This window comes from Lacerta agilis, chromosome 10 (genome assembly GCF_009819535.1).
Source record: "Lacerta agilis isolate rLacAgi1 chromosome 10, rLacAgi1.pri, whole genome shotgun sequence".
Lineage (NCBI taxonomy): Eukaryota > Metazoa > Chordata > Lepidosauria > Squamata > Lacertidae > Lacerta > Lacerta agilis.
Window position 1 is genome coordinate 35,995,473 of NC_046321.1, and position 24,260 is coordinate 36,019,732.

General features: G+C 43.8%; 1 protein-coding gene across 3 annotated transcripts in view; it reads left to right on the plus strand.

Annotated features, from left to right (window-relative positions):
- Window positions 1–10,003: 10,003 nt before the first annotated feature.
- The window catches only part of KITLG (KIT ligand), an 81,657-nt gene continuing 67,400 nt past the window's right edge, over window positions 10,004–24,260 (plus strand). The window contains exon 1 of one of the 3 annotated variants that reach the window (XM_033161802.1): window positions 10,004–10,431. In XM_033161802.1, coding sequence (XP_033017693.1) covers window positions 10,417–10,431 — 15 coding nt within the window. In that variant the 5' untranslated portion in view covers window positions 10,004–10,416. The remainder of the gene's footprint in view (window positions 10,432–24,260) is intronic. The other 2 variants (XM_033161801.1, XM_033161800.1) reach the window with 2 other exon arrangements.

The following is a 24,260-nucleotide window of genomic DNA, read 5'->3' on the forward strand; positions in this document are numbered from 1 at the left end:
AACAAATTGCCAACACTTTTGTAAATCGTGTGTGGAACGTAACTGATTCCACCAGTCATTGTTCCAATGTGCCGTGTGCGTCATTTGAGCATTCTGGTATGATGGATGATAGAGCACAACTAATGTGCAACACAGTGTTGATTACATGGGTCAGTTGTGCATCTATAGCTACCCAGGGATTTCCTCAAATGCTGTAGCTCAAAAAGAAATCTTCTCTTAAAACTATTAACCCTGGAAAGGAAGCTTCCATTGTTTAAGGGCAGGGGAGGTGAATTTTCATTTTGACTGTGGCATGGGGAGAAGGGAAGGTTTACCAACTCATTGATATTATGCTCAGAAGCTCAGGGGTGGAATGGCCCAAGAGAGGGCATTTTCTGAGGCAGCCCCTAAGTTGTGGCTTTCCACCCCCACCTGCAACACAGAGGTGCATCTGGCTTCTTCACTGTATGGCTTTGAGAGAATGCTGAAGGTACACCTCTTCACCCTGGCCTTTGACCCTAAAGATTGCAAATCTGTTTTAATTCTGAATTTTAAATAATATCAGGCTACACTAAGCTCACTTGCTTGGTTATCTCAACTAGGCTATGAGGCACAATATGAGTTTCAATGGTGCCATCCTTACAGGCTCATGCTTGTTTACTGCCTTAAATATTGTTACATGCCACCCCAATCTCTGAGTGGTGTGAGATTCCAGGGGTCCAAGCACTTACGCAAGGTTCATGTTTCCTTAGGAAATGAAGCACAGCAGAGAATGTTGTTTTTTCCTCCTGCCCGCTTTCCACAGCAGGCTCCCAGGGAGTAGAGAAATCAATTAGCAGCATCTCGTCATTTCCAGCCAACAGCTCTTAAGCATCATCCATTCATCTCCTCAGCCACCCCTTCCATACGGCTGCCTCACACCTGGTCTACTACCGGATAACACCATTACTGGTCCCAACAACATCAAACACACCATCTCAGGACTATTTAATTGCTCATCTTCCAACATTGTGTATGCAATCAAATGCCAACAGTGCCCTTCAGCTCTCTATATTGGACAAACAGGCCAAACCCTACGCCAAAGGATAAATGGACATAAATCTGATATCAGGAATCACAAGACAGAGAAACCAGTAGGAGAACACTTCAATCTCCCAGGACATTCTATAAAAGATCTCAAAGTAGCTGTCTTAATACAAAGAAATTTCAGAAATAGACTGGAAAGAGAAGTGGCTGAATTGCAACTAATCACCAAACTTAAAACCATGGAGAAACCTGGTTTGAACAAAGACATTGGATTCTTATCTCATTATACATAACAAAGCTATCTTTAGCCATCTCACCCCTTGCCTTTCCCTGCAAGACTAATTGCAGCCGTTTAGAGTCGTTAACAGGTTTTCCACACTTATCAGCCTATCACCCATTCCCACCACCCTTCTGAGTAATACCCCTCGCCACTCCCCCACTATATTTAAGGATCTGGTGACTTCTGTTTCAGTGTATCTGAAGAAGTGTGCATGCACACGAAAGCTCATACCAGGAACAAACTCAGTTGGTCTCTAAGGTGCTACTAGAAAGAATTTTCGATTTTGTTTTGACTATGGCAGACCAACACGGCTACCCACCTGTAACTGGTCTACTGGGTCACTTTTGATGTCCTATAGCATCTCATTAGGCATCTTCAAAGAGGATTCTCAACCACTCTGTCAGCAGCTGGCATGTTCTATCAGGCCACTGGCCTTGCTGCTGGTGTATCTTGTCGAACAGGAGGCTTTGTCACTGCTCCCTTCTCTCAAGCTGCTCAAGGAGTGCTGCTATCCTTCCCTTCATTTTGGCTCAGGCACACCTTGCTTTCAGGCCTTTTCTCCAGGAAACACAAATCCCACTTCTGACACCAGTATTACATGCCACCCATCTCTGGGCAGTGTGAGATTCCAGGGTTCCAGGCATTTACACATTGTTTGTGTTTCCTCAGGAACTGAGGCACAGTAGAGACTGTGGTGTCTTTATGATATATGGTTTATTTACACATATATACAACCTGAGTCTACGATGGAGGGGCTTTTTAGCATTACACTCTAAAAGGGTCCTGTTTCTAACACTGCTGCTACCTTGGATCCAAACTTAGCCACACTGTGCTCTGATGCCCCTTCTCCAGCTTGACACATTTAACAGACTGACACCCTGTTCCTTCAATCATGCCACACCCAAATGAAATCATAAAAACTTTCTCCTAACTAAAACTCTGTCATTGTCTTCTGACTAACGATCTTAGAGCTCAGGAAGGGGCTTCTCCAATTTTCTGACTGACACAGAGTCTCTGCTTTGCTGATGTCCCATATCTTAAACAATTTCCTGAAAACAGAAAAACTGGTTCGGCCTGTATTTTGACACTGCTAAATTCAGTATCTGGTGGCTCATCTTAATACTTCAAGCATTGGTTAAACCCCAAAACTTAATAAATCCAGGAATTTTTGGTGTTTTGCACCCACAAACTCTGGCACCGACAAACTCATAACAATATGTTGTTTCCAATGGTAAACATCCCTGCAGCATATAGATAAGTGTCAGATTTCTGACACATCTCATTTAGTTTCATAAGCATTTCTACTACATTATTCAATATTTTCTTCTGAGCCAGCTAGTTATGAAAGGGAATTGTGTAACAGACAATGGGAAGCAGCATTCTCTACCAAAGGAGACATGTCGGGTTGGTGAGTCCTAGAAAAGTTTCCTAGAGCTGACTGGATTCTGAGAATGTGCTAAGTAGCCTGTGATGTTGATGTCCTGTTGGAACTGTGGAACAGCAAACTGACTTCACCCATTAACACAATGGTATCTAGATATTCTCTTCCTGCTGCAGCAGAGAGCTGTGGTTAAATAAATATATTTCCCCCAAAGGGCTCAATATTATCAGTGAGGTCTGTAGTAGCTTTTAGCTGAATGCTTGGGGGCACAAACTGGGTAGAGGGCATGGGTCCCTGTGTGCACCAAGGCTGCTCCCTTCTCTCCTTACCTTTGATTTGAAGCACTTTCAGCTGAGTTATTTAAGGAGAGACCTTTTGGTGCAGCCACTGCCAACCTAGCAGTTCAAAAGCATGGCAGTGCAAGTAGATAATTAGGTACTGCTGCAGCAGGAAGGTAAACAGAGTTTCTGTGCGCTCTGGTTTCCATCATGGTGTTCCATTGCACCAGAAGCAGTTTGGTCATGCTGGCCACACGACCCAGAAAGCTGCAGACAAATGGTGGCTCCCTCGGCCTGAAAGCGAGATGAGCGCCACAACTCCATAGTCATCTTTGACTGGACTTAACTGTCCAGGGGGTCCTTTACCTTTACCTTTTTTACATAGTTCTGTTGTTGTTATTGTTTAGTCCTTCAGTCGTGTCCGACTCTTTGTGATCCTATGGACGCCAGGCACCCCTATCCTCCACTGCCTCCCACAGTTTGGCCAAACTCATGCCAGTTGCTTCGAGAACACTGTCCAGCCATCTCATTCTCTGTCATCCCCTTCTCCTTGTGCCCTCCATCTTTCCCAACACCAGGGTCTTTTCTAGGGAGTCTTCTCTTCTCATGAAGTGGCCAAAGTACTGGAGCCTCAACTTCAGGATCTGTCCTTCCAGTGAGCACTCCCATATAGTTCTAACCAGTGCTCTTTTTCTTTGAAAAGAGGTGCAGAACTCATCATGAATTCCTCCATTGTTCTCTTATAATGGAAATGGTGGCTACCTAAGAGGATGTCAGAACTGAGTTCCGGCTGGGGGAAAAAAAGCCCTGGTTGCAACCCTTCTCCTAGATAAATCAGGGGAAACAAAAGAAAGCACCACCTTTTCTAAGCCTTTTCAACATTGTGTGTTAACGTCAAGAATGCGGCAACACTTTTTCCTCTCAGAGAAATGATTAGCATCAGGAGATAACCAATTTAGATTCCTTGCATATTACATAAATAAGACCCATATCTCAGTAAGCTAGCTAGACCATGGGTGGGAAACTGAGGGCCACTTTCCTTCATCGGCAAGCTCATAGGGGCCACATGCTAGTAGGGGGTGGAACCAGAGGCAAAAGGAGGTGGAACAATGGATGTAATACTTACCTTCTATTGCATGCAAAAGTGAGAAATTTCTACACCGATGCCCCTCTCCATCAAGGCAAGGAAGAGGTATTACGACAGTTCTGGGACACATTGCAAGCCGGCCAAAGCACTGGCACACAGCCAGGATATATCCTGAGGGCAGTCCTGAGCATCAGGCAGAGAGGCTGGGAGTGCCACATTCCATACCTGGGCCTGAGGTTTGGCTTTGAACAATTAGAATCTCCAATTTGGCTTCTTGTGGGGGAAGGTGAAACAGTAGGTGGCGGCCTCTCAACTCCAGGCAATACAGTGGTACATCAGGTTACATAAGCTTCAGGTTACATACGCTTCAGGTTACATACTCTGCTAACCCAGAAATAATGCTTCAGGTTAATAACTTTGCTTCAGGATAAGAACAGAAATTGTGCTCTGGCGGTGCAGCGGCAGTGGGAGGTCCCATTAGCTAAAGTGGTACTTCAGGTTAAGAACAGTTTCAGGTTAAGAACGGACCTCCAGAACGAATTAAGTTCTTAACCCGAGGTACCACTGTATAGGGTTTGAGGGGAATTTGCTAGTCTCCCGGGTCCTAGTCCACTCAACAAATATAAATTGTATATTGATAGAGCATATGCACATCCCTTTCTATCTTCCATCCAGACAAGCAAGAGACATTTGGAACGTGAAGGATGGCTGGTGGCAGGTGTGGCCTAGGGGAAGGTGTTGGTTGGAGGGCCTGATGTTCCCTCTCCCTGCCTCCTCTCTCTTGCCCTGATTGACGTAAAAATTTGTGCTTCCTCCATGCTTCACATTTAGTGCCAATTAATATTGGGAGAAAAGCTCCCATAGGTTCCCAGAGTTCCAGCTTGACATTCACCTTACGAACAGCCACTTATGTCCTTTCTAGAGTCAAATCTCCTCACGAACTTCTCCCAAGAGATCTAAAGATTTAATCTCAGGATGACAAAATTCGCTTATAAAACAGTATACTTCCCTGGGAAAGAGCTAATGACAGCAGATAGTCTTTCAACAGCACTGCTACAGACACCATTATCACCAGTTGAATGACATGAAGAACATGATGTTGCTATCTCTGTGGACTTTTCAGAGAGGATATCAATACCAGTCTTCCACCCGCAACCCCCCCCCCCCGACAAAGTTTCTGGAAACACAAGAGGCCAACCCTTTGTGTGAGAAAATAAAAATAAATATTGCTTAGAAGAGTGGCTGCAAGGAAACCTGAGAGGTGCTGAATTGGCTAAATAACAACACGGGAGACTCGAGCTTCCTGTGTTGAGGAATTTGTTCATGTTTCAAACACAGCCACGATGCCAACAGCATTAGAGAAAGAAAGTTTTAGAAAAGATATGTTAAGCTCACCAGTGCACCACTAAATGTCAAGCTTGAGCTCATCAGCCAGTTTTGAGATAGTGTACAAATCGCCACATGACCCAGAAGCTGTATGCCAGCTCCCTCGGCCAGTAACGAGAGATGAGCGCTGCAACCCCAGAGTCGGACATGACTGGACCTAATGGTCAGGGGTCCCTTTGCCTTTTTACAAATTGTGACTACAACAGGTATGGATGGGTAAACTGCCACATTTGAATTTAACACCAGCCAATCCCAGTAGAGGCAGAACTTTTGGATCACCCACAATCAGTGCTGCAGTTGCTCTAGAGAGACAAGATTTGTAAAAGACTCAGGGCCAGTTTGGGTGATTCCATTTCTGGTTCGCTGCACAGAGCAATGCACTGTCCCTGCATATCTATCCCACTTATAGCCTGTGTACATAAAATCCTAAGTACATCAGCCAATATTTTATTTAGCAATTGACCACACAGTGTTAGCCTACATAAATAAGATTGTATGCATGTTTTGTGTTTGGATTTGTCATCTGCATGTGAATGTGTGGGGACAGCAGAGTTGAGATAGTGTGATGGATGGAGGATGCCCACCCCCACCTCATGATAACTTGGTCAGTAATAAACAGGTTGTACTGTAGTTTGAATACAATTATAAAAGTATTGTTATGAGTTGCTGGGGAGAGTTGAGACCTTTTTAACCCCAGGATCCAGCAAGTGTTAAAATATACCCTGGCCCCTGGGTGATGGAGAACATTTAAAAAAAAAAAACAAAGGGAAGGGGGCTCTGTTTGAGGCAACAAATGGGCGGGGCCCCTCCCTCAGCTCAGAGGTAGTTAGATGGACAAAGCCAGAGTTTGAAGTAGAGTTTTGGGGCTGTGGTGTGAACTAGGGTAAAAGTAAGTGGCTAGAGAGAGAGAGTCAGAGCAACATGGTTTGTGAAATTAGTTGAAGATGGGAGGAAAAAACAGAGGGACATGGAAACAATCAACATCCCTTCCAATTTGGAAATAATCATTGTGATTTAAACAGAAACACAATACTTCTCACCACAGTGGAGAAGACTTTGAGAGCTTATCCATACTTACCTTTTGCCCCATTCTTTAAACCAAACTTGATTGGATAGCCCTTCAAATTGATCAGGAGTAGGGAACCTGTGACTTTCCAGATATAGCTGGACTACAGCTCCCATCATCCTTGTCCATTGGCACTGCTGGCTAGAGCTGAAAGGAGTTGGTGTCCAACAACCTCTAGGAGGCTGCATGTTCCTCATCCCTGAAGTAGTGGACTGTCTTCTGTAAAGCAGGGCACATGACTACTTTGTCGATTAGGTGTTGGTTCCAAGGTAGCCGAGACTCTGAACAGGAGCATTCTTTTTAGAGATTGGGTATACATTGCAATATTACATTGTGTGCTTATAACGCTCACAGTCTGCACTTCAAAGGCAGAATCAATGTTATATACTTGCCTAGCATTAAGCAGGACTGGGAGTAAAATGTGAATTAGAAAAAGAAAGGTCTTGTCACCTTCAGCAAATTATGACATGCTCTTTCTTTCTAGAGGAAATGTTTTTCTCCACCCCAAAGCATTAGTTCCCTCTTTTATCTCTGAACAAGGTGGGTGTGGACCTCCTTTCCTCTCTAAAGCTCAACCCAGTGATACTTTTTTTTGGGGGGGGGGATCAGCTACAGAATATCAGCTACAGAATATCTCATCCCTGCATTCCAAGTTAATGCACTAGCTCATAATTGTTTCTCCTTATCAACCTTAAGTTTGCACTGTAAAATTTGCAAACGAATATGTGTGTAGCGCATGCCTCTATATGAGTCTCACAAAGTAGTTAAAGGAGAGGTGGCTAACCTTTTCTGGCTCAAAGATTGCATTCACCCTTGGCCAACCCTCTGAGGGGCAGTGGCCACCCAATACAAAGGTGAATCTAGGGGAGCCCCACCAGTTCAGTCACACTGGGCACAGAGCTTCTGAGGTGTCACTGCTGGTGCCACAGCTATGAAGTCCAACAGAAGACCAGAGGTAGGGGGACAGATTTTGGTGTTGCACAGAGCGCCACTGAAATTTGAGGTGCCAAGGTCCTATACTTTTGCAGACATACCCTCAGGCATGTACACAGTTCCTGCTCCTTAACTGATCTGTGCAAATCAGCTAGGAGGTTGTCATAAAATGATGAATCTGGTGACTAGGGAGGGTATGATGTGCCTCTCCCTCAGAGTGCTGAGTTGCATGGAGAAATGTAAACCTCTCTTCCCACTTCAGCACAGTGTTAAATTTATTTATTAATGTTTTGTTGCACCCAAAATCAGTGGGTCCATAGGCTATAATTTTCTTTTGGAGGCATGCCTAATCCACCTCCCCCCCCCCAGGATTCCAAAATGGATTCCATTCAACTTCAAAGGTATGACTATATTTATAGGGGTGTCCATTGCTCAAACACACTTGAAAGAAAAGGAAGTGGTTGGGGGCATCCTTAAGGCACTGCTCTCCCTTGAGAGCATTTTCACAGGGTGCTTAGATTTTTAACTGGGAAGAGAAAGTGGAAGAGGACTCTTTTGTTGTACAAAATGAAGTCAAACTTCTGGCCAATGCATATTTTTACATCCATATATCAAGCCTGATGTGTGAAATTGCCCTTACAATGAATGTGAGCCTCTGCTACTGATTTTGTACATGAGTCAATACTGTTAATGTGGGAAAGAAAGCCGACTACTTCCCGTGGGGGTGGGGAATGCATTTTTTCACCAGTATAAACCATACACTGGCATCAGACACATGTAGGGACAACAGAGCTGTAAAAATGGCCTTATTGGAGCAGGACATTGAATACAGGATCTCAAAGCAGCTGTCTTATTACAAAAGAATTTCAGAAACAGACTTGAAAGAGAAGCTGCTGAATTACAACTTATCACTAAACTGAAAACTATGGAGAGACCTGGTCTTAATAGAGATATTGGATTCCTGTCTCACTACATATGCTAATCATCTGCATACTATCCCTTGTTTTTTCCTGTAGGACTAATTGCAGTCGTCAACAGTCGTCAACAGGTTTACCATACCCATTGAGTCAATCACCCATCTCCTACTACCCTCCTGAGAAAAACCCCACCCCACCCTCCCACTATATATAAGGGTCTGGTGACTTCTGTTTCAGTGTATCTGAAAATGTGTGCATGCACACGAAAGCTTATACCAAGAACAAACTTAGTTGGTCTCTAAGGTGCTGAGAGAGAGAGAGAGAGAGAGAGAGAGAGAGAGACTGACTGCGTCAGACCAACACGGCTACCTACCTGAAACTGGAGCAGTGCATGTGAGTTGAATTGTCTTAAAAGTCTGCCCAGTGGCAGCTGGTGACCATCAGGGCTGGGGGTGGGAGGCAGGAATGCCAACAGTAGGCAGAGCCTGGGCCAATGATGGGCAGAGCCAAACAATTCCAGTTTTGTCCCCATCCTCCTTCCTACTGAGTTCTGCAAGGGCAACACTGAAATCGAGGAGGAGAAAATTGATAGCCAGTGTCATTTGCTGGACTTGATGCCAGTAAGAAGACAGGCAGGCAGGAACTGGATGAGGGCAGCCTGAAGTTGGTAGGGCAGGGCCACATTTGCCTCCACTGTGTATGGCGATAATTTTCAGAGGCTGTTGTGGCAAAAAAGGGGAGAAATACAGTCTCGCAAGACTGACCTTTTATTATGACATAACAGAATCATAGAATTGTAGAGTTGGAAGGATCCCTAGGGTCATCTACTCCAACCCTCTATAGTGCAGGAATCACAACTAAAGCATCCCTGACAGATAGACAGCCAACCTCAGCTTCAAAACTTCCAATGAAATAGAGTCTGCCACCTTCTGAAGAAGGAGAAGGAGAGGAAGAAGAGGAGGAGGAGGAGTTTGGATTTGATATCCCGCTTTATCACTACCCGAAGGAGTCTAAAAGTGGCTAACATTCTCCTTTCCCTTCCTCCCCGACAACAAACACTCTGTGAGGTGAGTGGGGCCGAGAGACTTCAAAGAAGTGTGACTAGCCCAAGGTCACCCAGCAGCTGCATGTGGAGGAGCGGGGACACGAACTTGGTTCACCAGATTACGAGTCTACCACTCTTAACCACTACACCACACTGGCTCTCTCTGAGGGAGTCCATTCCACCTTCCAACAGCAAGTTCTTCCTAATGTTTAGTCAGAATCTCCTTCCTTGTATTTTGAATCCGTTGATTCATCAAATGTACCCAAGTATTCACCTTGGATCATGTAATTGCCTCTTAATGTCTTCTGGGCCTCTTCCTCCTCTTCTCCAGATTTTATGGCAAGTCTCAGATTGGAGCAGTGCGAATAATAACACACACATACTGTATGTGCCATCAAGGGCCTTGTAATCACCCAGAGCACTTGATCAATGTCAATCAACTGCTTCGTGACATATGACAGACCCTTATGCTGACAGGGAAGGTGATGTGGAAGGAAACCCGCAGAGGGTGCAGTGGGCTCCTTTAATCCACCTCTCCCTCCCGTCTCCATAACTTCCCTCCTTCCTTTTCTGCCCGCCTGGCAGGCAGACAAACAGCGCAAGCCTCCCTCTTGTAGCCTGGTGGCCTGATTCTGCTCTTGAGAGCTCCATCTCCCTGAAGTTCCCCAGGGCTTCCCCCGCCCTGGCAAAGAAAGCCTCGCAAGAAAGGCGTGTCTTCCTTGTCAGGATTGCCGCTGCAGCTGCGGGAGGCAGCTCGGAGCTATAAAAGCCCTGCTCAGAGGACGGCTTGGGCTTCACTCCCCGCCTCTGCTTGCTGCGAGAGCACCGAGGCCGTGCAGAGCCAAGCAGCCCCGCCGCCGCCGCCTGCGTGCCTGGGGGCAAAAGAGAAAGCGAGCGAGCGGAGACGCGCAGCCACCGAGGGCGCCGGGCAAGCCCAATGCGCGGACTAGGTGCCTTTGCAACATGCAGGAGCTACACATCAGCTAAACGGAGTTTGCACGCCGCTGCTAGGGCTGGATTGCAGCGTTCTCTTTCCTTATGAAGAAGGCACAAGTGAGTATCGCACGGGGGAAGTTATGCGCTCTTGTAGTATATATTTTTGCACGGATGGGTGGCGGCTGCGGGGAGATGGTCACCTCTCCCGATGACTCAGAAAAGAGCAATTGCTCAGGGAACTCGGAGAGCCAGCTCTTAAGCCGGAGTAGCGCTGCCTTCCTTCCTCGGGCACTTGTCTCAACTGAGAGAGACCTGCCCGGGGCTGTCGGCGTGCCTGCTGAATGCTGAGCTGACAGGCGTCTGAGTCTCGGGAGTGTAGCAGGAGCTCTTAACTTCCTGCACGTGGATTTGGGTGGCACAGACATGGAAGTCGTCTCTGGGTTCCCCAGCAGATGGGCATCGACCTTTAGCGCTTGGGATGTGCTGATGATGAGCTAGCCCTCTGCCAGGTTGCGCTGGCCCAAAGGCACCGTCCGTTGCTCGCCAGGGCAAGCGCTGTTCCCGAGTTTCGCGCAGCGAGACGCTGCCCTCATCTGTTCCTTCCTCCTTATCTGCGTTCCTACCTCCTTAACTGTCCTTTGTGCAAATTCGAGGGAAAGTTCCTTGCTGCACTGATAGGGCACTATTAATAGATGATGTATTACAGATGGTGTGAATAATGCACACACGAGATAAGCAGGTTGGCAAGCAGGCGCGTAGAACCTGCCCCCACTGAAATTTTGCTGGGAGAGAGACATGCTGCTGCTTATTTCTGGCTTGCAGCAACTTCATTCAAACCTCCCGTTCTGTGCGCATCCCTTCCACGTACACTTGCATCTGTCACCACCAACACACTTCCATTTCTCTCTCCTTTCCCAGCCTTGCTTAATACATGGCTATGTGCACTTATTAGAACCCTCTTCCATTACTGCTTCCCAAGTTGCGCCCAAGTGACGGGCAATGTATCTTATATATGAGGGAGAAGGTGTTTGCAGAGAAAGGAACCAGAAAATAATTGCTCTGGGATTTTATTATTATTTTTTATTGCTAATTGCAATAAACTGCTTAAAGTGTGACTTAAAGTGAATGGGTAGTGTGCAGAAGTTGTGTCTGCTTTCCCTTGCTATATGTGTGCATATGACACTTGGTTTTGTTTAACATTTTCACATAACTGGTTCTTTCCTTTCCCCACCCCCTTATCGCAAAGCTGTGCTTACTTTCCTGCCAACTTCCTTTGGTACCTGCTGCTCTCTTGGCTCATGCCATTTTAGGTCTTTCATGTGTATCTAATAGGGAAAAGGATGCAGTGGATGCAAGCAAGGAAATAAGGTGGGAGGGGGGAATCAGGAAAATTTACTTTGGTAGATCAGCCCATTGGTTGCTCAAGAAGAGTGAAACAGGGAGGCTCTGTATTTTATGTAACACTTGGCACTTAATTTTGGGAGCCTGAGATCTTAGGCACCCTGAAAGATTTAATACCTATTGTAGGGTATTTCAGGGTAGATTGATCTCCGACAGTCTTTGTCTTACTGTAGTACTGGAAAGAAAATGTCCTACAAACTTTGACTGTTGCATGGTTGGCCTTTAATTGCCTGGTTTGCACCCAAAGTGCAGAGTTGGGCTGTATGCTGCAAACTTCCAGGTGTCTGACTCTGCTTAGAACTAAATGAGGACTCACAAACTCTTCCAAAAGCTGGTTGCAATGTAATAAGGACAAGGGATTTGCTTTAAAAATAAAAACTTTAAACAGCAATGTCGGTTGAATCTCGCTCCTAGACTAGAACTTGAGTCCTTTGGAAAAGGACAGTTTATTTTTAATGTAATGTTAATGTTAACATTCCAGATTCAAAGCAAAGCTGACATGGTAGATCTCATCCCATTAATCTGAGGAAGGAGGCAGTTAGCTTTGGTGCTGTGGGTCATACGGCTGAGCTCAGGAGTTCCTCACGGTGCCACCATTTCTGACTTAGCAGAGAAGTATCCATCAGCTGCCACCAAACTCTCAGCCTTCTTGTGAGCTGGAATTCAGTTTCAGGGATGTGGTCAGGCTGAGAGCGATATTTTTATTTTTGTCATTGGAAAAAAATGGAGGGTGGGGGCCATTTGCCAAAAGATCTGTTCTCCTCTTGCTGAACAGTGTTAGATGTTAATCTAAGCCGAGAAGGGCAAAAACAAATGTCTGATTCCTTCGGAGAGATCAGAGTAGACGAGGCTTCAAGCAAGAAGAGGAAGTGCCTCTCCCCCCCCCTCCCCACTTTAGAAAAAGTAACATTCCACATTCAAGGCAAGTGGAAACTAATCTGCTGGTGATAGTCAAGCACACCTGATTTCCCCCTGCTCCCTTTGTGTCATGCAACAGAGTGCGAATGAAATGGATTAAACCAGAGGATGTTTCATCTGAGGTATGAATGTAGGTTGATGTTAGTAGGCTCCTGCCTTTTTGACCCGGGGAGAGGGGGGATTGTACTGAATGACCTCCAGGTGGCTCCAGAGTGTGATGTAATCAGCCACTACATCATTCTACGTCAACCATTGTTTTATACCTTTCATCTTGCTTCTGTAATATGCCCTATTGTTCCTGTCACATTTTCACCCAATGGCTTTTTGAAGAAGAAAAATGGGGGGGGGGTGAGAGAAACAAGGTGGATAAGGGAATTGCTTCTGCTTCAAGGTCTTTGCATTAGGAATTTGTATTAAATATTTAAGGTCAGATGTTCAGCTTGATTCCAAATGTCTTTTCTTGGAAGTAAGTCCTGCTGAGTTCAGTAGGACCTAGTTCAGAGCAAGCATGCTTCGTATTGCAACCTAAGGCTCTAATGCTAAGCATGCTTGATGGGAATAAGTCCCACAGAACTCAGTGAGACCTGTGTGTTTATGAGCGGCTTTAAAAATAAAGTTTTTGAGCAACTGGTATGGCTTGCACAGAAGATCACCAGTTTTGTTACTATTATGATTTTTAATCCTTAAAATTCATTATAGGATATGTGCCAGATATGAATGTGCTTATATATACAAATATGCAAGTATATCATAATGTGGAAGTTTAACTCTTCTATTATGGTTTGGGGTACAGTTAGAAAAACATGCATATGAATAAAGTAGTTTGATGTGCAAGAGAAGAACTTCAATTATAACAGTCTTGTTATGTAGTTTGTGACCTCCCACACTTAAAGGAAAGAACCAAAGTAAGCTGGCACCACTTTTATCACATTGGAAAGCACTTTTCATAACAGAGCATGTATGTACAAGATTTTATTATATGTTATGGTCGTTACAAAAATGTCTTTGTAGTAATGCCTTTTAAATTAACCATGTAGGATTCAAACATTCAGCTACTCATTTAAAGTAAGCACACTGAAGGATTACTTGGGTGAGAGGATTTGCAAGATGATAAGTTTAGTAAAAGAAACACTAGTACAAGAGGCAAATCTATACAATTTTTACCCTGTCATTCAAAACATTGAAGTTCTCACAGTAATTACAGTGGTACCTCTGGTTACGTACTTAACTCGTTCTGGAGGTCCGTTCTTAACCTGAAACTGTTCTTAACCTGAAGCACCACTTTAGCTAATGGGACCTCCCACTGCCGCTGTGCCGCCAGAGCACGATTTCTGTTCTTATCCTGAAGCAAAGTTCTTAACCTGAAGCGTTATTTCTGGGTTAACGGAGTATGTAATATATTGGGAGAAATACATGTGTGTGTGTGTGTGTGTGTGTGTGTGTGTGTGTGTGTTTTAAAAAGACACTGCAGCAATTGCACCAACTGTATGTCAGGCATTGAAATATGAGGGATAATAATGAATTTGCTGATAACTGCCCAAAGCCTGTCAGAAATTTGACCTGTTGGCTAGACATGCAAACTTTAGGAGACCTTAGTAGTGGAAAAGAGCTAGAGGCAGAAAGAATACAGCTTTCTTTTGTTGAATGCGTACATTCATTGCCAGCAGTTATATGACCTTCAGGGCTTCTCAGCGAGGACAGTCCTGGTAGTGCAGCATTCTTGCTGTTGAAGAGGATCTTTGGAAATAAGCAGGCAGTGCAAACCATGCAAGAATACTTCCTGAAGGAGAGCAGAAATAAAGGGAAGATGATATCATCATCACCATGATCACCACCACCATCATCATATCTCGCAAGACAAACCAAGACACCCATATTCCCATACCACTTGAACGACTTCTGCACTTGATTCAGAAGCCTTCTTAAAGGCCCAGTTTTTGTGACAAAGCAGTCTTTGCTTTGGGAAATGAGGGCTGCACTCATAAAGGGTAGTCAAACTTACTGACCTGGGCTGGATCTAGACACATCCAAGATGTGACTCAGCTTTTTGTTTAGTCGTCTTAGTCATGTTCGACTCTCAGTGACCCCATGAACCAGACCATGCCTTGGAAACTCTTACTTTCTTCTCAAAGCTTCTCCTTTTTATGTCCATGGAGTTTTCCTGGCAAAATACTAAAGTGGTTTGCCAGTTCCTTCTCCAGGTGGATCACATTTAGTCTAAACTCTCGGCTATGATCAGTCCGTCTTGAGTGGCCCTGTACGGCATAGCTCATAGCTTCTTGGAGTTATTCAAGCCCCTTCACCACAACAAGGCAGTGATCCATGAAGGGGGTGATTCAACTAAACGTGTTGTAAACTCATACTGTACAGGGAAATCCAGTAGGGAAAGACGGGACTCCACAGCACCATCTGATGCTACATTGTTATATCACATATACAACACATATAAAGCACTTTCTCTTTACCAATCTAGCTGAGTCCTTGTACTACTGAAATGCCACTTTGTTCTCCTAATAGCCTAAAGCTTCAAAGATTTAATGATTATGCCCAGATGCAAAAGAGCTGAGCTGGAAATAAGTTTGGGTTTTGATTTCAGTTTCTATGTGAGCCAGAGTGAGACATCTTACTTTTGCAGGCATAATCGTAGACCAAAAAAGTTAGATATTGGTGTCTGGCCATTTGTATGTATGCTTCTGTTTAACACTCAGTGACACTTTCTTCCCACCCCCTTAAAAAACCAACCAACCAACCTCTGGCTTTGTTTTTCAGGGTTTGGTTTGGACCAGCTGTAAGTTTCCAAATCTCCCCCCCCCCCCAGTATTGGTACTTAGGTTTTGGAAAAAAGCATAATAGTAAATAAATGTGTCTTTAATCTGTGCTTAAAGACACATTTTCCTTGGAATCCGTGGCTGCAAACAACCCTCCCACAGTTCAAGCTGGGATGACAGGGAGAGCCCTTTCAGTGCAGAGGACTTCTTGCACCCCAACTGTCTGCCCAAAATCTGTGATCCTTTTGCAGGGTTCATTTCATTTATAACTCCAGCAGAACTCCATTATCTAATGTAGGCACATGTTCTTGAAATGAGTGTTCTAACACCTTATGCAACATTTCAGTGATGGATAAGCCATGATAGACCTGAGAGTCCTGTGCTGGAAGCTTGCTGTTGTTGTTGTTGCTTTTGCATGACTCAGCAATGCATGGTGTTATTCCATCTTTATACTGTGCAATAGGGGAAACGGTTATTCCATCCAGGAAGCCAACTCAGGAGTTGTACAACATAGGATGCATATGTTAAAACTGAGCATGCATTTAAAATTGGCACCTGCTACAAACAAAGCATATTAAAACCAGTTCACATTCTTTCTGTTGAATGCTGTGGGGCAATGCCACCATGAAAGAGAGACAGAATAAAGATTATGTTGAAGGAGAGCTTCATTTCTGCACGTTGCTTCCATTTACTCAGCGTGTCATTTTAAAAATGCCTATCATTTTAATTAAACTGATGAATTTCTTATTTTAATAGGGCACTTAAGGGGCGTATCTGGCAAATAAAAAAGAATATTTTCGTTCCAAAGTCTTTGTAATGACCGAAACTTGTATGTGTGAATATTAGTGCTTTTATTGCTTAAAAAACTCATTTGGAAACGAATTGAATAACTGCTGCAGGGGGTGTGTATGGGGAGCATAGAGATGTAATCTTCATTGAATAATTGATTTTAAAACTGCAAGCATCCACAGGTTGTAATTCTCAAGCTACTCATTTTGGCATTGATCCATGAAGGCCATCAGGTCTGCTTCTAAGAAATTAGTTGGAGATCTGCAACCAAGGTTTCTTAAAACATGAGTTATACTGGCGAAAATGCTTTCCTGGCTGCTTAGATTAACCTCTAAAGTATGTGGGGAAGATAGGAGCTGAACCGCAATAGTTTTAGTGGGAAGATGTTACTGTTTCAAAATACAGTTTATAAGTGATTTGATGTGAGTAACTTCCGTTCTATCACGTTTAAAGAGTTTGTCTGCACTACTGCTGGCCTGGGAATCATTTCTGTGGCTTTGGCGTGCGAGAGTTACAGCTCATTTTTCTGTGTCTTGTCTTTTCATTTATCGTGCCCTCCTACCGAGGCTCTCCTCTGACTCCTTTTTGGGATATACAGGGTGGTATTGAATGCTAGTCCTACTTAAAGTTGACTCATTGACATTAATGGACACGACTAACTTGGTTTCATTCATTTCAGTGGGTCTGCTTTGTGTTGGACTTAGTTGCATACAACCCACTGGGTTTGCATGAGAGTAACTGGTCTATTCTCAGGCATGCTGGATAGAAGCTTCTTGGCTATTTCATACCTAAATCAGGTTCAGTGAAAAGCAGTGTGTGGAGGGAAACCAGGAAAATACAAGGTGGGATGGAGCTGAGACACCTTGCATCTTGTGTGTGGGGAGAGTGGACAAAGGTGTTAAAAGGACAACAAACTCCTACAGTGGTGATTGCTTTTCCATTGGATTAATGCAAAATCCACATGGCTGACTCGCAACTTGCACAGTGGTTATGTTCCAGGGGTGGTGCATAAAGCTGAAATCATGTATAGTCAAAAGAACCCTGGAATTGCCCCTTGCAGGGATCCCTCCCTTTCTGAAGCTGCTACACTGAGCATGCCTTGCTGCTCCTACATCACCCCAAGGTGGAGAGCTTTTAAGGTCTCAACTTTGCTTACTGGGCATCTTGGATGACCCTGTGAGATCTCGTGAGAGCTTCCCAGAGCCCAGTAAGCAAGGTGGAGAGCCTAAAAGATCTTCCTGTGCCTTGCATGCATTTAATTTGTGCAATGTCAGCTGGCCATTAACACCCGGGCAGGTCAATTCAAAGGAGCTCCTCCTCCTTGAGGGTTTTCCAGAGGCATCTGGTTAATTAATGTGGAAATCAGGATCCTGAACTGGATAGGCCTTTTGCCTGATCTAGCAGATCTCTTCTTGTGTTCTTATTACTCTGGGATAGCATGGAGAGTGGCAATTGAGTAACCTGACTTTGGTTATGAGATATGAAGAAGCAGTGGTTGAGGTGGGCATCAACATCTAGGTAGATGCTGTAAATGCAAGGCTAAACAAGATTCCAAGTGTGCTATTGATGGCTCTTTCCGAATATTTGTGACAGGGTGAGGTTTTTTTGTTTATCCAGTAATTTCCCAAATTCTGAGTCAACTCCTAGAATTGGGTCAGGCTCATCAGTTTGCTTGGAAAGAGAGGGCAAAAGAAATGGTACACTTGCTCTGTTGGCTTAATTTAACTTGGGGACATTGGTAAATTGCTTATGTAAACCACTTAAGGTTTTTAAATTATTAAATTAAGTGCTGTAAAAATTGCATAAATGAACAAACAGGATCAAGTTGGCACTGCCTTTTTAAAAATAATCGGATTACTCAGTTTAGGGGGAGAAGAGGACAGGTGTTTCCAACTGGGCTGAGTATTCTTCCATTATTCTTCCAAATAAGCTACAGAGGTTCATCCCAGCTTTTGCACTTGGGTCCTGTTTGCAGACTTCCCATGGGCACCTGGCAGGCCTTTGTGAAAACAGGATGCTGAACTAGATAAGCCTTCGGCTGGATCCAGCAGGGATCTTTTTATGTTCATCTGCTGGGCATCCAGAGGAGGGCCTTCTTTGTTGGTGGTGCTACCATGTGGAATGCTATCCCTGTTGAGATCAGAGCCAGATACCAACAGTGCTGTGTTGCTACGATGCGAACTAGTTTAATATTTATTTGTAAATGAGAAGTGGGATAAGAATAATTTCAATCCATCCATCAATAACATTCCCTTAATGGGAAAGATCAGAGCAAGGGTTTGCACTGAAGGTTGGGAGATGGGAAAATGCCAAATCGATAAGCTGTAGAGCAGAGTGGCCAACTCACATGTTTGAGGGGCTCCTAATCAAATTTCATTGAGACTCAGAGACTCGTATCCATCTGACGGCAGTTGGTAGAAAGGTGATTGTAAAATAAAATAAAATAAAATAAAAAATAAAATAAATGCCTGTTCATCTGGCCACCTGAGTATGTTGAGCACATGAAAGGCGGGGGTCTGTGCCATATGTGTGCATGACATATGCACATAGGTTGTGTGCCTGCACAATTGGGAGCACAGTCAGGCAAACCTGACTTTATCTACTTGTCCACTTTTGATATATTTAAATAGAGCATATTTATTTATTTATTTAACTGTGTTTATGTAGCTTCCCTATAGCTGGAGTTCTCTGGGCAGCTCCTGATCACATGTATACATTCGAAGTCAATATTCAAATGAATGGATGGATGGATCTGTAGGCACAGTGCAGAAAAGTTGGTGAATGCCTGGTGGTCACAGAAGCACTTGGGATGCATTCAGGGTCCCCACCTGCTCACAAAACATCTGTTAGGCATCACATTGATTATCCTTGATGTAGAGAGTATTTGACACAGGATGTTTTTCCTTGGCTGCATAGATTTGAGTGTCCACACATTTGTGGAACAAACCTATGACACACACATACACTCTTTCCTCACCTCCACTTAAGGATGAAAGGAGACAACATTGTGTAGCAGAAATATACACATACAAATCCTATGAACATACAGTTTGAGCACACATAAGGATTTCACAAATAGCCAGGTGAGCACATGTTGGCTGGGGGAAGGGCTTGCTGCAACGAGCCTCCTCATCTCTTCCCCACATCATGTGTGTCCACTGTATAAGTGTTGTGTTCTTGCATATTTTCTTTTAGTAAGAAAGCTAACAATGCTCAAGTCACTTGTTTTCAAAGCAGCAAGTGTGTATTCAAACCATGCTCCTTATGTGCAATCTTACACATAACTAAGTAAGTCCCAATTTGTGGACATGCATAGTAGGATTTAACTCTTTGAATATTATTTCTGACTTAGTCATATCCCAAAGACAAAGAAACAAAGAAATAAATTTGGATTTTTATCTTTTTAAAGAATTCGTTCTTGTATATTAAATAGATTTTTTAAGGAGGGAGGGCTTAATTGTCCAAAAACCACAATGTTTTCATCATGTGTTCCATTTAATGTGCCAATAGTGATGAAATGCTAAGCTGATGAATGACTGTTGTTGTGCTTATGGATGTATTAATGGATTTGTGTGAGTTTTCCTGCCATGTCTGGCTTTTTCCGACATCACTTTTCTCTTTCTCCAAATCCTTCCTCACGTTTCCCACCCTGCTGCGCTGCTCCTTGCCATGGAGACTCACACTAATACTTCTAGAAATTGTATCTCCTCAGGGATGTTTCTGCTGACCTTGTTTATACTCTGAACATCCCTAGATTTTTTCCCCCCTGTTCGACTGACACCTAGATTAGGAATTGTAAATGGAATTATATTGTGTGAAAACAGCAATTTCTTGTGGTTTGAAGGATTGCGTTTGAAGCTTAATAGAAGAGAGCCCATGGTGCCATTGGTAAACAGATGTTCAGGTTTATTGAAAGGTTTGCAACAGAACAAGGCTGAGATGAGAACAGTTGTAGCATGTTGTGTAAAAAGGAACTGACCTGTGAAAATTCTAAAACACTGTTGGGGGGAAAAAGGAATGACTTTATTCATTACTCTGCCGTATATCTAACTGTGAATAATTTTTTAAAAAGTTCCGCTGATCTAATATTTTCTAGAGTAGCATCTGGTGCATATCAGCAGTTGACTATGTGTAGTCATCACATTTGTATCCTTACCTCACCTAGAAGGAATGCAAGGTGGCACACAACAATTCTCCCCACAACAATTCTCTCGAGTGTTGTTTCTTTAGCACACCACCCTCTTAAAAAAAAAAAATATTCCACTTTGGTAATATAAGAACTGCCATGTGTCTCTCTGCATGAAATCACAGAGAACTGCTGACTGGCAGTACAGTGGCACCTTGGTTGTCAAACGGCTTGGCTCCCAAACAAACTGGCTCCCAAACGCCGCAAACCCAGAAGTGAGTGTTCCGGCTTGCGAACGTTTTTTTGGAAGCCAAACGTCCAACACGGCTTCCGATTGAGTGCAGGAAGCTCTTGCAGCCAATAGGAAGCCACGCCTTGGTTTTCGAACGGTTCTGGGAGTCAAACGGGCTCCTGGAACGGATTAAATTCGACAGCCAAGATACCACTGTATAAGCCATGATGTGAAGATTCTGGCTTGGGTTCAGATGCATTCCTGCTGCCCCCAGAAATCTCCCCAGGTCACACCTTCACCACCCTTCTCAAGTGCTGTTTGCATGGCTAGAATGTTTCCTTCAACCATACCAGTGGCTTGGTCTTACCCAGATGGAGACACGTTTGTCTTTTCTTTTCATACAACCATTAAGTTGTTTTTTTTAGGGGGAGGGGGGAGACATGACATTTGGGAAGGGTCCCAAAGTGTGGCTGCTCTCCTCACATGTTAATTATTTATCTGTGAGTAATATGTATATAGGGCTTGTATGTCCCAACATTTGAAATAGTGAGATCAGTTGTGTTTCTGCAGTAAGGTTCCAGTTAGCAAAAGAACACTGGAGTACTTACAGTCCTTGACTCAATCAATGGGTTGGTTTGGAACTAACGGCAAACCATATTTTAGCTTTTATGAGAACAAGTTTCACAGAGCTTGGGCTTGCGTACCTTGTTGTGACTGCGTGAAGGAGCTCAAAAGCTTTGAGTTCTTTATTATTAGCCACATGTCATCAAAACCCTAAACTGTGATTTGTTGTAGCTATAGCTAGTTGAAACAAGCCTTCATAAACTATGGTTTGAAGTTACCTTGTACTGTATTAACATACAATAGTTAAGATTAATTACAGTTTGTGGGGGGTTTTAATGGCATGGCAATATTCTGATATTGTTCCTGTGCCCATGCTGGATGAAAATATGGGATGGGAATGTTCCTGAGCCCAAGGCTCAGTGTGACTCATTTTCATAACACTAAATGCAAGTGTGGGAAACCTGCAGCCTTCTGTCACCTGCAGCCACCATGACCATTGGTTAAGAACGATGGTAGTTGTAGTCCACCAACATCCAGAGGGCCACAGGTTAGCTACCCCAGTTTAGCATTTCATTCAAATTGGATTAGTGCACACATGTTTTGTCCAGGAGAAAGCGGCAAAGGATAATTTCTGAAAGTAAAAACGAGGGGAGCTGCAGGGCATAGGATAGTATAAATGCATGTATCAGTGGAAGTAAAATACAAAATGCAATTATATTTGGGGAAATTGTTTTTCAAAACTGTGGATGTTAGGAAAAAGTCACGTACAAAATATGTGCATTAGAAGGAAATATTGTAGCACTAAAGTGCTGGTGAATTTTCATGTGTTTTAAAACAGAAATTGAGATCCACCCATCCCTACTTTGAATGGAAATCTACCCCAGGTCTTTGTCAAGGTCTTTGGAAGGTAGTGAGACCTGAAATGAACCAGTCAGTTAGAATCTGATTGTCTCCTGTTGCTACTTGAGCTTCTGTATTTTAAAGAAGTTTTATGGTGTTTCAATTATTAGGTATATGTGTTTATTGTTTTCTTGACCTGTTTTACTGTTGTATTCTCACCCTGCAACCAGTAGGTGAAGGATAAGTTTGAAATATCAAAAATAGATAAATCCAGATTCAAAATTGCTGTGCTCCCTCCAGATTGGTAGTCAAAACTCCCACACACTTTCCTTCAAGTTATAGGGTGAGATTTTTTAGGAGGAAGGGGAAGTAGTCTGATTGATCAGCATTGCTATTTTGATCAACAAAATGACATTAATTTGGTTAGCTAACTAATTTTGCAGATCTAATTGCAGCACAATGATGCCAGGATACACTCTTAGCAATACATAATACAGATATGCATATTCATATTCTAAATCTAGAATGCATTATAGACTATACAATAGTACTTTTTTTAAAAAAAAAAATGGAACAAGTTTGTTAAAAACGAAAAACAAACCAAGCGGTCAGTTTGCTTATGAGCAAAATCTTGTTGTATGCATTTACTCATGTGTAAAAGTTAAAAGTGTTGCAGCCTTATGAAGTTCATGCACTGCAAAGTTACTAGTCAGTTCTCATCTGCTGGCTGTGCTGGAAATAGCAGTTTTCAAAATTATGCAAGCAGAGATCTATAGTTGCATAAGTTCACGTGCAAACATGCTTATAACATCGAGCAATGGGGAGGAGGGAAGCTGTTTAAATGTGCAGATTGCTCTTTTGGTCTCCTCTTCTGTTCGTTTACCGCAAGTTGTGAATCACTGCAAGCAAGCACTCCAAATTATTACTAATCCCATTCACATTTTCTATGCCTGAAAAAGCTGTGTCGGACTTTTTTCTTTTTTTAACGGTTTTAATTTCAAAGGTGTATGTAAGGCTAACACATATCTTCTTTCCTAAAAAATTTTTACTAAGTGAAACGTCTAAGTAAGATGTCTCGGCTGGCAAAGCAGTACAATGAAAATTAACTGCCAGTATTACAGTCCCCCCCCCCGCCCTCGATACCGCTAATGACCTATCTTTCCCCAAACCTCTCCCTCTTCTATGCATTGCACTCCTTAGACCGAGGTTTAAAAATAAACCTGCTACATTATACATGTAAGATAGTGGGCACAGTTGCAATCATACCAGAGAGAGCACAGTAAAGTGGCTATATTCTGCTCTGTGTCATATGAGCAGCAAAAAGGAAGTGGGGCGAGGGAAGAGCAGCAGCAGCAGCAGCAGCAGCAGCACCAGCACATAATAAGCCTTGTCCTGCTACAACCCTTGCCTGGTCAGAGAGAAACGTGCTGTGAACATTTGCCGTTTTGTTGAGTGAGGGACAGAGCTGAGAAAGAGATAACAAGCTATTTCTAGGTGCCCTTTCTTATGCTGTGGTGCAAGTCATTAACACTATCTTATTTCTATCTCACATATTTTTCTCCAGGTTCTCCCTCTCCTCATTTAACCCCTCCAACAACCCTGTGATGTAGGTCAGGTGGAGAGGCAGTGGCTGGCCTAAGGTCACCTACTGAGCTCCACGGCCGAGTGGGGATTTGAACCCTGGTCTCCCAGGTCATACTCTGACACACTAAGCAAGGGTTTGCCAAACTAAGGCCCACGGGCTGGATGCGGCCTAAGGGACTCAGTTATCTGGCCCACGACAATCCCCGCCGCCTGCTCTTACCGGCACGGCATGGCTGCCCACTTCCGGGTTGGCGGAGCAGCGGAAATAGCTTGTGCGCATGCGCAAGCATCATTTCCGGTGCTCCGCCGCCCCGGAAATGATGCTTGCACACGTGCACAAGCTATTTCCGCTGCTCCGCCAACCCGGAAGTGCACCGGAAATAGCGCATATGTGCGCCACACGATCGGCGCTGGAGGAACTAGCCTGAGGCCAGGTAAGTTTGCCAACCCCTGCACTATGCACTACATTGTTTTGCCCGGACACTGAGGTCCAGCGCCGAGGGCCTTCTGGTGGTTCCCTCACTGCGAGAAGCAAAGTTACAGGGAACCAGGCAGAGGGCCTTTTCGGTAGTGGCGCCTGCCCTGTGGAATGCCCTCCCATCAGATGTCAAAGAAATAACTACCAGCCTTTTAGGAGACACCTGAAGGCACCCCTGTTTAGGGAAGCTTTTAATATCTGAAGGAGTATTGTACAGTATTTTAATATTTTGTTGGAAGCCGCCTA